This window comes from Micromys minutus (assembly GCF_963924665.1).
Source record: "Micromys minutus genome assembly, chromosome: 17".
In the NCBI taxonomy this organism is placed as follows: Eukaryota; Metazoa; Chordata; class Mammalia; order Rodentia; family Muridae; genus Micromys; species Micromys minutus.
The window spans coordinates 2,461,692-2,475,069 of record NC_137952.1 but is presented as its reverse complement, the minus strand read 5'-3'; the positions used below and the strand labels follow the sequence as shown (position 1 = coordinate 2,475,069).

General features: G+C 49.8%; 1 protein-coding gene across 2 annotated transcripts in view; it reads left to right on the top strand.

The window, feature by feature from the left end:
* The window catches only part of CRY2 (cryptochrome circadian regulator 2), a gene marked incomplete at its 5' end in the record, with an annotated part of 30,383 nt that extends 19,224 nt beyond the window's left edge, over positions 1 to 11,159 (top strand). Inside the window, 6 exons of one of the 2 annotated variants that reach the window (XM_080931691.1) lie at positions 1,033 to 1,344; positions 1,562 to 1,713; positions 1,835 to 2,037; positions 2,293 to 2,385; positions 3,243 to 3,384; positions 9,854 to 11,159. In XM_080931691.1, the coding sequence (XP_080787817.1) occupies positions 1,033 to 1,344; positions 1,562 to 1,713; positions 1,835 to 2,037; positions 2,293 to 2,385; positions 3,243 to 3,382 (900 nt within the window). In that variant the 3' untranslated portion in view covers positions 3,383 to 3,384; positions 9,854 to 11,159. Of the gene's footprint in view, positions 1 to 1,032; positions 1,345 to 1,561; positions 1,714 to 1,834; positions 2,038 to 2,292; positions 2,386 to 3,242; positions 3,405 to 9,853 lie in introns of both variants that reach the window. The other variant, XM_080931692.1, reaches the window with a different exon arrangement.
* Positions 11,160 to 13,378: the final 2,219 nt, after the last annotated feature.

Genomic DNA, 13,378 nt, shown 5'->3' with positions numbered 1-13,378 from the left:
GGACAAGCCCAGCCAAAGTATTATGAGTCCCCCCAAAAACTTCCCCAAAAGCACCACTGAGTTGACTTGTGTTCACCACCCACTGCTGCCCCTAAGGGCAGTGTGTATAACCAGTGAGACTCCACTGGAGAAAGCGGGTTTCCCTTGGTGAGCAGTCATCAGTTGGAGTTAGAGATGGGGTCTGTGTCCACTTCCTCTGATCTGGAGCCTCATCTGAATCAGACCTGTGCGTGCAGCCAGTCTGCGTGAGCTGACTGCTTCAGTCCTGTTTCCTGCAGAAGACCTTGTTTTCATGCTGTCTTCCATCCCCTCTGACTCTTACAACCTTTTCATCTGCTCTTCCAAAGAGTTCCCTGGGCAGAGCGGAGAGATTTGAAGGGACGTTCTTATTTTAGACTGAGTATTCAGAAGTGTCTCACTCTCTGACTTTGTCCTGTTGTGGGTTCCCATGTACCGCTGGAGGAAGCTTCTAATGGTGGCTGAGCAAGACACTCTGCATATAGAAGAATGTCATTAGGAGTCATTTTATTGCTACATTCCTTAATCGGAACAGTAGTATTTGGTTTTCTTATAGGTTCATGGCTCCTGGGCAGTGTCAGGGATGGTTCTAAACCAGTGTGTTACAAGAAGGACACCATTGTAGATCAGAGGGTTTGCAACTGGGTTGGTGTTTACCTTTCTCCTCTGATAGCATGCAGGGTACGTACCAGTAGTGTGAACACTGTCAGTAGAGGTAAAGGCTCAACTTCTCTGGACTCTGAGTTATTTAGCTGTTCAGATTTCATATTTTTAATTGCTGATGATGTATAAACCCCTTCAGCTTTCTAGGAGGTAGAGCCACAGAATTCAGAGTAGTCTTGAAGAGTTTGGTTCCCATGGATGATTGTAAGTCTAGTCCCTCTGCACATCTCAGGGATTTGGAGCCGTGGCACTTGGGAGACTCTCCAGGTGGTTGTGTGCAGGAGACCTGAGCATCACAGTGCTAAGAACCAGGGAGGTTCTCACCTCTGCGTACTATGCCCACCCCTTTAGGTGAAGAGGAACAGCACACCCCCCCTTTCCTTATTTGGACAACTCCTATGGCGAGAATTCTTCTACACAGCTGCCACCAACAACCCCAGGTTTGACCGAATGGAGGGGAACCCCATCTGCATCCAGATCCCCTGGGACCGCAACCCTGAAGCCCTGGCCAAGTGGGCCGAGGGCAAGACAGGCTTCCCTTGGATTGACGCCATCATGACCCAACTGAGGCAGGAGGGCTGGATCCACCACCTGGCCCGGCACGCCGTGGCCTGCTTCCTCACCCGCGGGGACCTCTGGGTCAGCTGGGAGAGCGGGGTCCGGGTGAGTGCAAGCTGGCCTGTACCCTGTGGCCAGGCCTAGCCAAGGGCGGCTCCTTGTAGGCTGGGGCTGGGGTGGGATCCCTGGGTCCAGGAGATTCCTACCACATCCTCTGAGTCCTCAACAGAAGGGCTTTGGCTCCCTGAGGGTTTTACAGTATTACAGATTTGGAAAGAACCAGAGTGTCAGGTCTCCAAGGAGTTTGGTTTTCCCCACCTAGGTATTTGACGAGCTGCTCCTGGATGCAGATTTCAGTGTGAATGCAGGCAGTTGGATGTGGCTGTCCTGCAGCGCTTTCTTCCAACAGTTCTTCCACTGCTACTGCCCTGTGGGCTTCGGCCGACGCACCGACCCCAGCGGGGACTATATCCGGTAAGGATGCACACCAGCCTCTTTGGTTTTGTGCCACTGTGGCCTCCTCCTGGACTGAGGTACCCTAGATCCTTTAAAGGAGAGTCACATGTGCTGATACATTACCTGGTGTGTGTTTCAGGAGATACCTGCCCAAATTGAAAGGGTTCCCTTCTCGATACATCTATGAGCCCTGGAATGCCCCGGAGTCGGTTCAGAAGGCCGCCAAGTGCATCATTGGCGTGGACTACCCACGGCCCATGGTCAATCATGCAGAGACTAGTCGGCTCAACATTGAGCGAATGAAGCAGATCTACCAACAGCTATCACGCTACCGGGGACTCTGTAAGGATCCCCTGCCCCCAGGACGGCTCACTCATCAGGGAGGACTTAACCTGAAAGCTTTTTCTGGTGTTTGCTGCCCCTAGGCTGTGAAAGACACTGCAAGCTGGGCCAGGTTGGGCTGCCAAAGCAGCTGTGGGATGTTGGAAAAGGCGGAGGGTGTGTCCTAGTCCTGAACTCCTAGCTCCTTTGTTTCTCATGATCTGCAGCCCTCTTCATCTTGTGTACATTCTGACTACCCTTTACTTAATTCCCCAGGTCTGCTGGCATCTGTCCCTTCCTGTGTGGAAGACCTCAGTCACCCTGTGGCAGAGCCTGGTTCTAGCCAGGCTGGGAGCATCAGCAACACAGGTGACCAGTCACTTACACTGGCCTCTGGCCTCCCTGGCTTTCTGTGGCCTGTGCCACCACCACCACATTAGTCATTCAGGGCTGAGGCCAAAGTGAGCATATGGCTGATGAAGCTTATCCCACCTGGGGCGCACTAAGACAGTCAGCTAAGAGCATTCATTTAAGAATTTGGGAGGGAAGCAGCGCTGAGTGGCTTGGAGTGGGGCTGGGACTAGGAATAAGGCTTCTTTCGGGCCACTCTAAATAGGAACAGCCCAAGGGCACCTCTTTAAGCACTGTTTAGCATCATCTTGATAAAAACCAGGAAAGGAAATAGCAAGAGAGGCCCCAAAAGCCGGCTTGAGCAGAGCCCACTCTAGGAGCAGAAGGAGCCAGAGCCAGTTGCCCTGCCTTCCTACACTGGAGGTAGTCAGCAGGGCAAGGCAAGGTCCAAACCCCACTGCCTGCCACATAAATGGTAAACGTGGGGAGATAAGGAATAAGGTGGCTCCTGGGTCTAGGCAGGAGAAGCAGCAGGAAGGAGCGAGGGTGCTGGTCAGTTTGGGAATGTTCCACAACATGAAAGTTACCAGAACCCTGGGATTTTCCCAGGACTGCAAAGGGAACCTCACCTTCATAGCAAGGACTGCAGATAGGCCAGATCAGTCTCTGGCCTGAGCCAGGGATCTGAGCACCACAAGTGGATCTGCTGTCAGCAGGCCAGGCCATGCCCTCCGCATACAGTTCTAAGTGAGGTCACTGCCGAAATGGAGGCCAGGCTAGGGCTCCCTGTCCCCAAAGAGCTGTCATTGAACAGCATAAGACCTAAAGGCGTGTACCTATGTAACATGGTAACGTGTTTCTGTGCCTCTCCACAGGCTCCAGACCACTATCCAGTGGCCCCGCTTCCCCCAAACGCAAGCTAGAAGCAGCCGAGGAGCCTCCGGGGGAGGAACTGAGCAAACGGGCTCGAGTGACAGAGATGCCTGCCCGAGAGCCACAAAGCAAGGACTCCTGAGAGTGAGTCCTTGCAGAGGGAGGTGGGTTGTGGTTTAAAAGCTGTTGGTTGCCACCTGGAGGTTCAAACAGCAAACCAGATTAAAATCTGACAGAGGTAGGATTTCAGCCCAAACTCCCACCATTCTGGCTTTCATACCTTCTAGACCAGGAGTTCTCTACTTGGTAATGCTTCAGCCCACAAATGTAGTTCCTCACATTGTGGTGACCCGAACCGTAGAATTAACTTCATTACTACTTCAGAACTGTAATGTTGTTACTGTTATAAACACCGTGACATCGTGTAAGTACCTGATAGTCAGGATATCTACTATGCATGCCCCAAAGGGTTATGGCTCATAGGTTGAGAACCTCTGTTCTAAACCTTTGGGGGTGGGGGTTGGAGGGAGGTTATTTGTTTATTTGAGATGGGTTCTCTCTCGGTAGTTGAAGATAATTTTGGACTTGTAGCAATCCTCCTGCCTCATCCTCCTGAGTGCTGGAATTTCAGATGTGAGCCACCATATCTAGTTTAGCTTCTAAAACTTAAAAAGGAAAAAAAAAAAAATTTAAGGAAGAAGGTTTTTTTTTTTTTTTTTTTTTGGGAAGAAATAAATTTAGAAGTTGAAATACTTTGATTTCTGGTGAGGCTGTAAAAGGGGGTGTTTAGTTTTGTTCTGTTTGTTTTACTTGACCTTTCTGGCTCCTAACACTGTGAAGCTGGAAGGGGGGGGCTCTGTTCTGTAGGCCAGACAGGGGCCTGAGGACACTGAGCTTCAGGGAAAGGGCCCAGCCGTCTCTGCCTCTGCTTATAGGATCTCTCCTCTCTCTTCCCCTTCCTTCTTTCCCTCCCTCCCCCCTCTCCTGGACTCATCTTTTCTGTAAGGTTCCCGAGTCATTAAAAAAGGGAGAGAGAGTCAGTAGTCTTGCCTCTCCCTGTCGCTCCTTCCCTAGGCAGGAAGGCTTTTGGGCCAGTACTGGAGACATGTGGTTGCCATCCTCCCAGACAAACAGTTCCCAACATCTGCATCGGTAGACTGGAGAGTGCCTGTCACCAAGGAGCTGCTTAGGTCCTTTCTGGTCCTCAGTGGGGCTTCTGCAGTGTCTTGGTTTATGTGCTCAACAAGACACTTGGTGCTTTGTCCTCTAGACATTGCTAACAGGAGGACAGGTTGTGCTGCCTTGTCCCTGGAAGAGTCACCACCATAGATGCCATGTTCTTTGTGGTGCTAAGCACAAAGCGTGATGGCTATTGAATTTACTTGGTTATCTCCCTGATTTTGAGGCAAGATTAACAAACAGAAAGATTAGGTGTGTGAGTCAAGGTTGCTCAGTAAGCTGATGTACAGCCTGGGCTTGTTACATGCACATGTATGTGGGAGTGACATATAAAGCATGCCACATTACTGTGGGATCCATCCACAGTGACTAGGAAAGGAAGACTAATAGCCTACAGTTCCTAGAAAACAAGACTCGGTTTTCAGGAGAGCTGTTGATGGGCTGTGTGATGAAGGAGTGTGAGACACCAGGGAACTGCATTCACAGAGGGTAAAGAGTATTTTATAGAACAGCAGAACCAATTCAGAGTTTACGTGATCTTGTACAGATTACATAATCTCTAGAAGGATAGTTTTCCTTCCTGAAAATCAGGTCGTTGTTCCCAAGAGCAAGTGCAGATACCAGTCAAGATCATGGGGGAATGCTGGTGTAGGCTGAGCATCCCTAAGTCCATGCTCCGAGATCCCAAATGCTCTGAAATCCAAAACCCTTTGAGTGTCAACAATGAAATCTGTGCAGATTATCTTTTTTAAAGAGATTTATTTATTTTATATAAGTATACTGTAGCTGTCTTCAGACACACCAGAAGAGGGCATCAGATTCCATTACAGATGGCTGTGAGCCACCATGTGGTTGCTGGGATTTGAACTCAAGACCTCTGGAAGAGCAGTCAGAGCTCTTAACCACTGATTCTTCTCTCCAGCCCACAGATATCCTTAAATTCAGAAAACTCTGGACTTTAAAATCCCTCTGGACATAATGAACATTCAGCCTGTGATTCCAAAGCCCCACTGCTTGGAGCATTTTTCTTACCTCCAGGAAGTTCAAAGATGAGGCTTGTGGGTTTTGGTTTGGTGGACCATTTGCAGATGTCTGCTGCAGCTGAGCGTCAGTGCCTCTTTAAGGTAGGGCAGGACAGCGGGGATGGCTGTGCTCCCTTACTCACTTCATGAACATCGAATGTTCCCAACTCCGTGACAGGCCCTAGGCTTGGGGTGTGTTGTGAACTAGGTTAGCAGTCCCCGCCCAACCCCCACCCTGGAGGAGGAGACAGAGTATAAGCAGTATTTTATTTCAAGAGGCCATAAGTGCTATATATTAAATGCAGCTGCATAGAAGAGAAAGGCTGGGATGAAAAGGGTTTACTGACTCAGGAGCTGTGCTTTAAGAACTTGGCCAGGTGGTGGTGGTGCACGCCTTTAATCCCGGCTCTTGGGAGGCAGAGGCAGGCTGATCTCAATAAGTTCGAGGATAGCCAAGGCTACACAGAGAAACTTTGTCTTGAAAAATCAAACCAAACAAACAAAAAAGGCTTTGGCTTGGACGGTTGCCTGGGCCAGATCCATGGCCTGGGTGGGGTTAGCTGGTAAGTATAGATCATGGGAGACAGCAGCAGTGTCACACGGTGTGTGGGCCTCACAGCCTGGGCTCTGAAGTATGGTGCTCCCTGCTGGGATGGTTATGACTGCCTGTTCAGTCTGGTGCTCCCAGAAGACTGTTAGACCAGGCAGTGGGCTTCCTTGAGGAAGTTCCTGGAAGAGAAGCTACTTGTGGAACAGGACAGTCAAACCAACCACTTGAGAGGACTGATGTGATGGCAAGTGACACCAGCCAGGTGGAGGGATGCCTTGTCTGTACTCTGTCTGGGTAGTTAAGCCAGGCAGTGTTCTTGACGGTAGAGAGAGAGGGACCAGGAGGCCAGACAATGTGGCAGCAACAGAGATCTTTCCAAGAGAGTGGGAGCCCCATGCTCCTGGAAACCCCACGTGGAAAAGTACAGCACCTCCTGTACACAGGCTTGGGTGTCTAGGCCTCGGGACCCTCATCTGTTGCATTGGGCTTGTCAAAGGAGCAGACCCTACAGATCCTTCAAGTTGACAAAAGACTGCATTAGATCAGTGGGAGAGTGAGCCCAGCAGTGGCCTTGGGGAGACTCCTGGCCTCCAGTTAGTCCTTCTAGGGCACATCCTCACAGACCCACTCGGAGACAAGTCCCTTGGTTGATCCAAAATCCAATCAAGATGACAGCAAAGATTAACCCTCACATCTGTGAAACGCTTTGTGTCTCTTGGCACCTGCCCTACTGCTGGGGCACACATACTGTGATGCAAGGAGGAAATCAAAACTCTTGTGTAAAAAGTCTAACTGCTGGAGAGATGGCTCAGCAGTTAAGAGGTCCTGAGTTAAATTCCCAGCAACCACATGGTGGCTCCCAACCATATGTAACCGGATCTGATGCCCTTTCTTGTGTGTCTAAAGACACCAACAATGTACTCACATAAAATAAATAAATCTTTAAAAAAAGAAAGAAGAAAGAAAAGTCTGACTGAGGGAAGCACACAGGCACAGGGAGGCTCAGAGCGGCCTTGCGTGTGCTTCAAAGTGGGCTACAGTATAGGAGGCTGTCATCCTGTCAGAGTTGTCTGGATGGAAGACCTGCCCCCTTCTGCCCATCCTCTGTCCATCTTAGTCATGTGACTTGGGCTTGAAGCCAAGGTCTGAGTAATTATTGCCTGCATTCCATCTCTTAGCTCTGTTCATCCTGCAGTCTCATGAGCAGCCATTATTTAAATCAGTACTCCAGAAAAACATCTCTAGGTTTCATGCTTGTCTCAAACCCACGCCAACTGAATGTTCTACATTTAGTTTTTACAGTGTTCACTAAACTGAAAAGAGAAAACAGTGAGCTTCCAAATAGCAATCCTGTCAGCTGGTGCCCGTAACCCCAGAGCTGCTGACACAGGTTCCATCAGCATCTGGTTGTGCACTGGCTCCTCCCATTGGTCCAGTGATCCTACCATGGGGCAGCACTCAGGCTTCACGTCCTTGCCTAGCTCTGCACAGCACACAGTCAAGAGAAGCCCCTCCATGCACCGGGCCATGGCCAAGGAGCCCCTCCCTCGCTGGTCTGCGCTCTGACAGTGCAGAAGTTTCCCTGCCTGGACGGTGACTTCCTCTGATACTTGTTCAGCTGGCACGTGATAGGTGTGTTGCTGACAACCTATCTGGTGTGGAGATGGAGGCACCCCAGTCCCCACAGAGAGCTGCGTTCGGAGCCTGTACTCGGCTGCAGAATATCAGCTGTACTTCAGCTGAGTCTCAGCCCCTGAGTCATGAGAAAGGTGGCTGAATGCTTTCCGTAAGTGATAAATCGTGATGGAGATCTGTTCACATTGGTCTCAGGAACACATAGCATGTACATGTGTTAGAATAGCACATAAGTTAGGCATAGAGATACATGCTTAGAATCCCAGCACTAGGGAACCTAAGGAAGGAGGGTCAGGAGTTCAAGGTCATCCTTAGTTACATAGCAAATTCAAGGTGAACCTGGATTGCATGAGATCCTGTCTACAAAGAAAAGAGAAGGAGCAAATATTTTTTAAACAAAAATCACATCATATGTCATTATATACAGCTTTATGTTTCAGTTAAAATGAATTTAAATTTTAAAAAGATATGTCCATCTAAGGGGAAGCTAGACTAGAGCCACAGTGCCTTCAAGGGAAGAGGACTGAGGTGACACTTGGCTTAAAACACAAGGTCCTGGGAGCAGCCCACATGCCCCACTTCTGCTGCGTGCTCTGTCCAGAGTGTCACACTCCTGGTGCATTTGCCTTTAGCTTTAGCGTGGGAAGATTGCGTGAATCTGAACCCCTGTAGTCCTAAGAGGTGAAAACAGGATGATGAGGAGTCTCAACTGCATAAGATAAACACCCAAAATAGGATGGAATGTGCTAGAAGGATAGAATGTCTCCAGATTTGTCTGGCTTTTGTTTTATTTTTGAGACAGGGTTTCTCTGTGTAGCCTTGGCTGTCCTGGAGCTCACTCTGTAGATTTAACTGTCCTTGAGGTCAGAGATCACTTGCCTCTGTCTCTTGAGTGCTGGGATTAAAGGTGTGCCCACCACTGCTCAACATGACTGACTTTTAAGAGTGTGTTTCCACTTCTGACACCTTCCAGTTTATTTTGTTTAAGTTTCTGTCTATGCCACTACGTTGACTTTCTTCCTTTTTACATCTTGTAAAAGTCTTGGTGAGGAGTAAAATAAAGATTCCTTAGTGGTTAGAAACAAAACAACAGGGGCTGGGGAGACCCTCAGACAGCACTGGCTGTGCTTGCACAGGTCCCAAGGTTTGATTTCCAGTGGCAGTCCAAAATCTGTGACTCCAGTTCCAGGGAACCCTGGCTGTTTCTGGGAGCGCCTTGTACACAGACATGAGCTCGGTGGAACATGCACATAAATCCAATTTTTCTTAAGTCTACTTGTTTTGAATCCTGAAGGCCTGGGAATTCCTGTGTCGCCTCTTTGTATACACTTGTGTTAGTTCAGTCTCTCATTTATAAAGACAGAGGAAGAGCAGGTTGTGAGGGTCTGTGGGCCACCATACCAAAGCACTACAGAAGTAAATCCTTGGTTCTAGTGTCTGGAGTTCAAGTTCATGCTCTCTGCTTGTAGAGGTTTTCCCCTCTGTTCTGTCCAAGTCAAAGTTCTGTTTTGAATTTGAGGTCAGCCCAGTCATCTTATTTTTACCTGAAAAGAGTCACACCCTGAGGTACTGGGAGTCAAGTCCTGAGCCACAGAAGCAAAGACATTAGTCGTGGACACAAGAGCATGCCTGCCCTGCAGCCACTCCATCAGCCTGTTGTTAAAGGCTTACCCTTTCTTCTGGTATCTGATGAGGCCATTTCTCACTCTGCCCCAGATCTAAGATGTTATAAATCTTTTAGATGAGTCACCTGGTGTCCCCATTCCCCTTTCTGCCAGGGTTCTGTGATGGTGTGTAGAAGTTTGCCTACCTGCTGGTTTCTAAGCACAGTCATGCCTTACTCTGCAGTCACTAGGACCAGGCGAGTTCTCACACAGCCACTTTCCCTGACTCTCCATCTCTGGAAGCAATGGCTGTGCTCTTGTCATTTATGAACAAATGTTCCTCAAGGTGTCAAGTGGTGTGTGTAGCCCTGTCTTCTGCTGTCCTTGTCCCTGGGTAGAAGGGATTTAGGGAGCACTTACCCTGGCTTCAGAGATGTAATATTCAGCCACCCTCATGGTTGCCCAGCAACAACTTGGCCCTGGGGACTGTGGCCTAAGCAGGATGTTCATTGGGCTGTCCCACTCTCATTCTGGGAATCCCTAGGGAAGCAGCCCAAGGAACTGGTGCCTGGCAACCAAGCAGCCTCCTGAGAACCCCCTTTGCACATGTTTTTCTCTTTCAGCTGGAGAGCCATTGCTCCGTGAGCAAAGCCTGGGTGCCTGAGCTGCCACGGCCACAGAGTACAACCTACAGAGAAACCAGTCACCAACAGAGCAAGCGAGTGTGTTTGTGTGTGTGTGCGGAGGAAAGTGTGGTGTGCCATTTGTGTGTGCATGCATCTGTTTACACTCTCGTGATCCTGAATGTTGCCTGGGCTGGAGGAGTCCCTAGATCATGCCTTCTTACCAGAGCTGTTTCCTGACCTCCAGACACAAGACTAGAAGCCACAGCAGTGACCTTCAACCCAAATCTGTCCATATCCCAATAGGGTGGTAGGACCCTAGCTTGAATTCTGGTCTCTGCCTCCCCAGACTCAGTCCTCTCTCCTCCTTTCAGACAAGGAGCTGGAAGGCCACCTTTTTTGACTCTCATCTAAAGCATGGAGTTTCAGAGGCAGCCAGAGTCCTGATGACTTAGTTCTCACTTTCTGACACCAGAACCTGAGCAGACTGGAGTACATGTGTCCTGTCTAGTCTTAAACGGCCTGGCCAGTCTTCTTGTAAAACCCCATGCCACTAGCAGGCTTCCCTGATGTCTAAAGCTACAGACTGGTGTGTTGTGTGCCCAGTACTGTTTATGTCAGCCTCAGACAGCATATCTGTCTTTGTAGAACCTTCTAGAATCCGAATGTCTCTGTCCCTTCCTTAGCAGCTAACGTCCAGTCTCAGCCTTCGAGAAGCTGTGGACAGGCCAGGGTCTGAGCTGTGGAAGAAACACAGGTCTCATGGCTGAAGGGCCCCTGGTTCCTCTGGCCATACTGCTGACACCAAATGCTCCAGCAAGTACTGCTGATGCCCAGCCAGACAAGATGGATGGTCTTTATTCTGAAGACTACAAGGGCCCACCCTGGACTTGTCAGCACCTACACTGCAGTGTCAGCTACCCAGGACTGAGCTTCAGGGGACTCGGGCAGAGACTGAGGGGTGGAACACTGCCTGGGAGCACTGCCTGGAGCAATTGGTGAAAGGTCAGAGATCACACCTGGCACACCAACCCCTTCGCAGAACAGCAGTGGGAAGTTGGGTCTGGAGAAGTCAGGACTTGCTTTCCAGGGAAGCCAACTCTCCCTCCCACTGTTGGTTCACATGGAGAAAGAAGTTATGAAAAGAAGAATTTGGGGGCACCTAAGTCTTCCTTCCACCCAGTGGCCTGCACTTGAGCCACAGTGTATGTGTGGAGAGAGAGAGAATGTGTGTGTGTGTGTGTGTGTGTGTGTGTGTGTGTGTGTGTGTGTGTGTGTTCCTGTGGATTTTTGTTCTCACATGTAACATTAAGCAGGCTTCTGGGCCTTTTCCTCTCTACCTCCCCTGTGACCTTTCCTGGCCTTCATTGTGTCAGACCAGAACCCTGGGGTCAGGATGCCCCATCTGACAGGCTTCTTTGTGAGATGGCTATGTCCATCCTTCTGACTAGAAGCATCCCATGAGTGTGTGAAGAAACTGGACACCTGTGATGCCATGTTTGGGGCCCTGGAGGGTGGTCTCCTTGCTCCCCTCTCCAGGCCAACAGCACAAGGCTCTTGGTGGAGGGAAAACAGTGAGTCTGGAGAACTGGTCTCAGAGGAGCAAAGGCTAATTCTGGGTCCAGTATTTATTTTGCAACACCTTCAGCTGTGGTGACAATGGCCTTCTCTGCTTCTTTGATGATGGCTCTCTCCCTAAGGTACAAGTTGGCAAGATCATACGTCCTTCCACCTCCTTGCTATGTTGGCCTACTCCCAGGACAGCCTTCCAGTGAATGGAACACTACTCCCACAGCTGTGGGGTACAGTGGCCTGGACCCCTGGAGGGGGACTTCATGCCTCTTTTTGTCTAGCCTGCGTGGCCCTGAGGACTGTCACAGAACAGTGTGTCCCCTGTCCTGCTCCTGGGACCCAGCATGGGAAAGAGAAGCACTTTACAGAGTTTCATGTTGCTGGGAAGGTTGTGTTTCTCCCACAGTTTGTTTGTGAATATTTACCTGTTTTATAAATGTCTGGTCCTGTCTGAGTAAAGACTGTTGTGTAGTCTCTCTTGTGGGAGGTCTGGGACCTGGGCTCCTGAGGCTGAACCTGGGTCTGTTGGAGGGAAGAGTGTCCCTCTGCTCTGGATACAGGAGGCTGTGAACCCCTCTCTATACTATGCTAGTGGCAGCCCTGGAGTTTGGTGAAAATCCAGCAAAAGTCAGTAAGCCCAAACCATACAGGGCACAGAGACCAGTTCCTGGGTGCTACCTCTTGAGTAGCACTAGGTAGCCTGATGAGATTCAGGGAACTGTGCTGAGAAGGTATGTGCGCCCTCTAGACACAGTTAAGGAAGCTACAGCCAAGCCTGAGGCCTGGATGCTGGCTGTCTTGTGCCATCTGGCCAGACTGCCATGCACATGAGTGTTCCTGAGAGGGGCTCAGGCAAAGCCAAAGAAAATCAGTCTGCTCTATAAACAGAAGGAGAGCTTTACTCTAGGACTCATCTTATTCCTTGCTCTGCCTCCAAGCTTCTGCTGGCCTACTTTCTACTAAGACTGGCCTCCCTCTCTGGGCTTCCCATGTAGCTTTGGCTTGGCTGGAGAAGCTGAGATACCTTGTTCTTGAGCAGAGGTTCATGAGAGGGAATGTCCTACATATTCACACACTCTGACCCCCTGGGTATGCTGCTCAGCTGAGACAAGCACATATTAACCACTTTCCTGTGAGGAGGGAAGGCACCATAATAGCAGATGGTTTGGCCAGGGCCTTGTGTGAGAGGAGAGGCCTGAGCCAGAACAGAAAATTAAAGTGACCAGACCTTACCTCTTGAAGCATCGTGGCAGGAGAGGAGAGGCAGCCAAGGCCTCTGGTTTTAGGTTCTAGAATGTTCTTGGGGCTGAAACAGGGAAATTGGGTACTGCAAGGTAGGTTTCTACAGCTTCTTGCTGGGAAGGCAAAGGAGGAAATCAAGATTTGCAAATGGAACTCCACAGACTGTAGAGTGTCTGTCCTGTTCCACTTATGTGAAAGGAGCAGGGTCTGTGGCCAAAGGTGACCTAGCAGGGAGGCACTCTGAGTCACCAAGGCTTGGTCCCCAGCCTTGGTGGTCCATGTTGTATGAGAAAACCTAATACAGAACCAGGACGAAAGCACAGCTAGACCCAAAGTCGGTGCAAGGAACAGAAGCAACCAAAAAGCTCTCAAGAATCCATCTCTGGGGACAAGAAGGTCCTAGGCTTTAGGGTGGGAGAAACCAGTTCAGGACTGTGGGGGCAAAGTGGGATGCTATATAGAAAATGCACAAAGCGGGATGCTATATAGAAAATGCAGTGGGAAGACAGTGCTGAGAACGGAACATAGGAGTCCACACTAATCCTCGGGTTTAGCAGGAGACTCAAGATTGTCATCAGTTCTTAGCCTAGGCTACATAGTAACTGCCAGGGCGACTTCGAAATTAACTAAGTGTTGGGGCAGTCCTGGCATACAGAAACTTCACAAGGCTAAGAAGCCAAAAGTATGGCTCAGGTTATCCGGGGTAGCCAG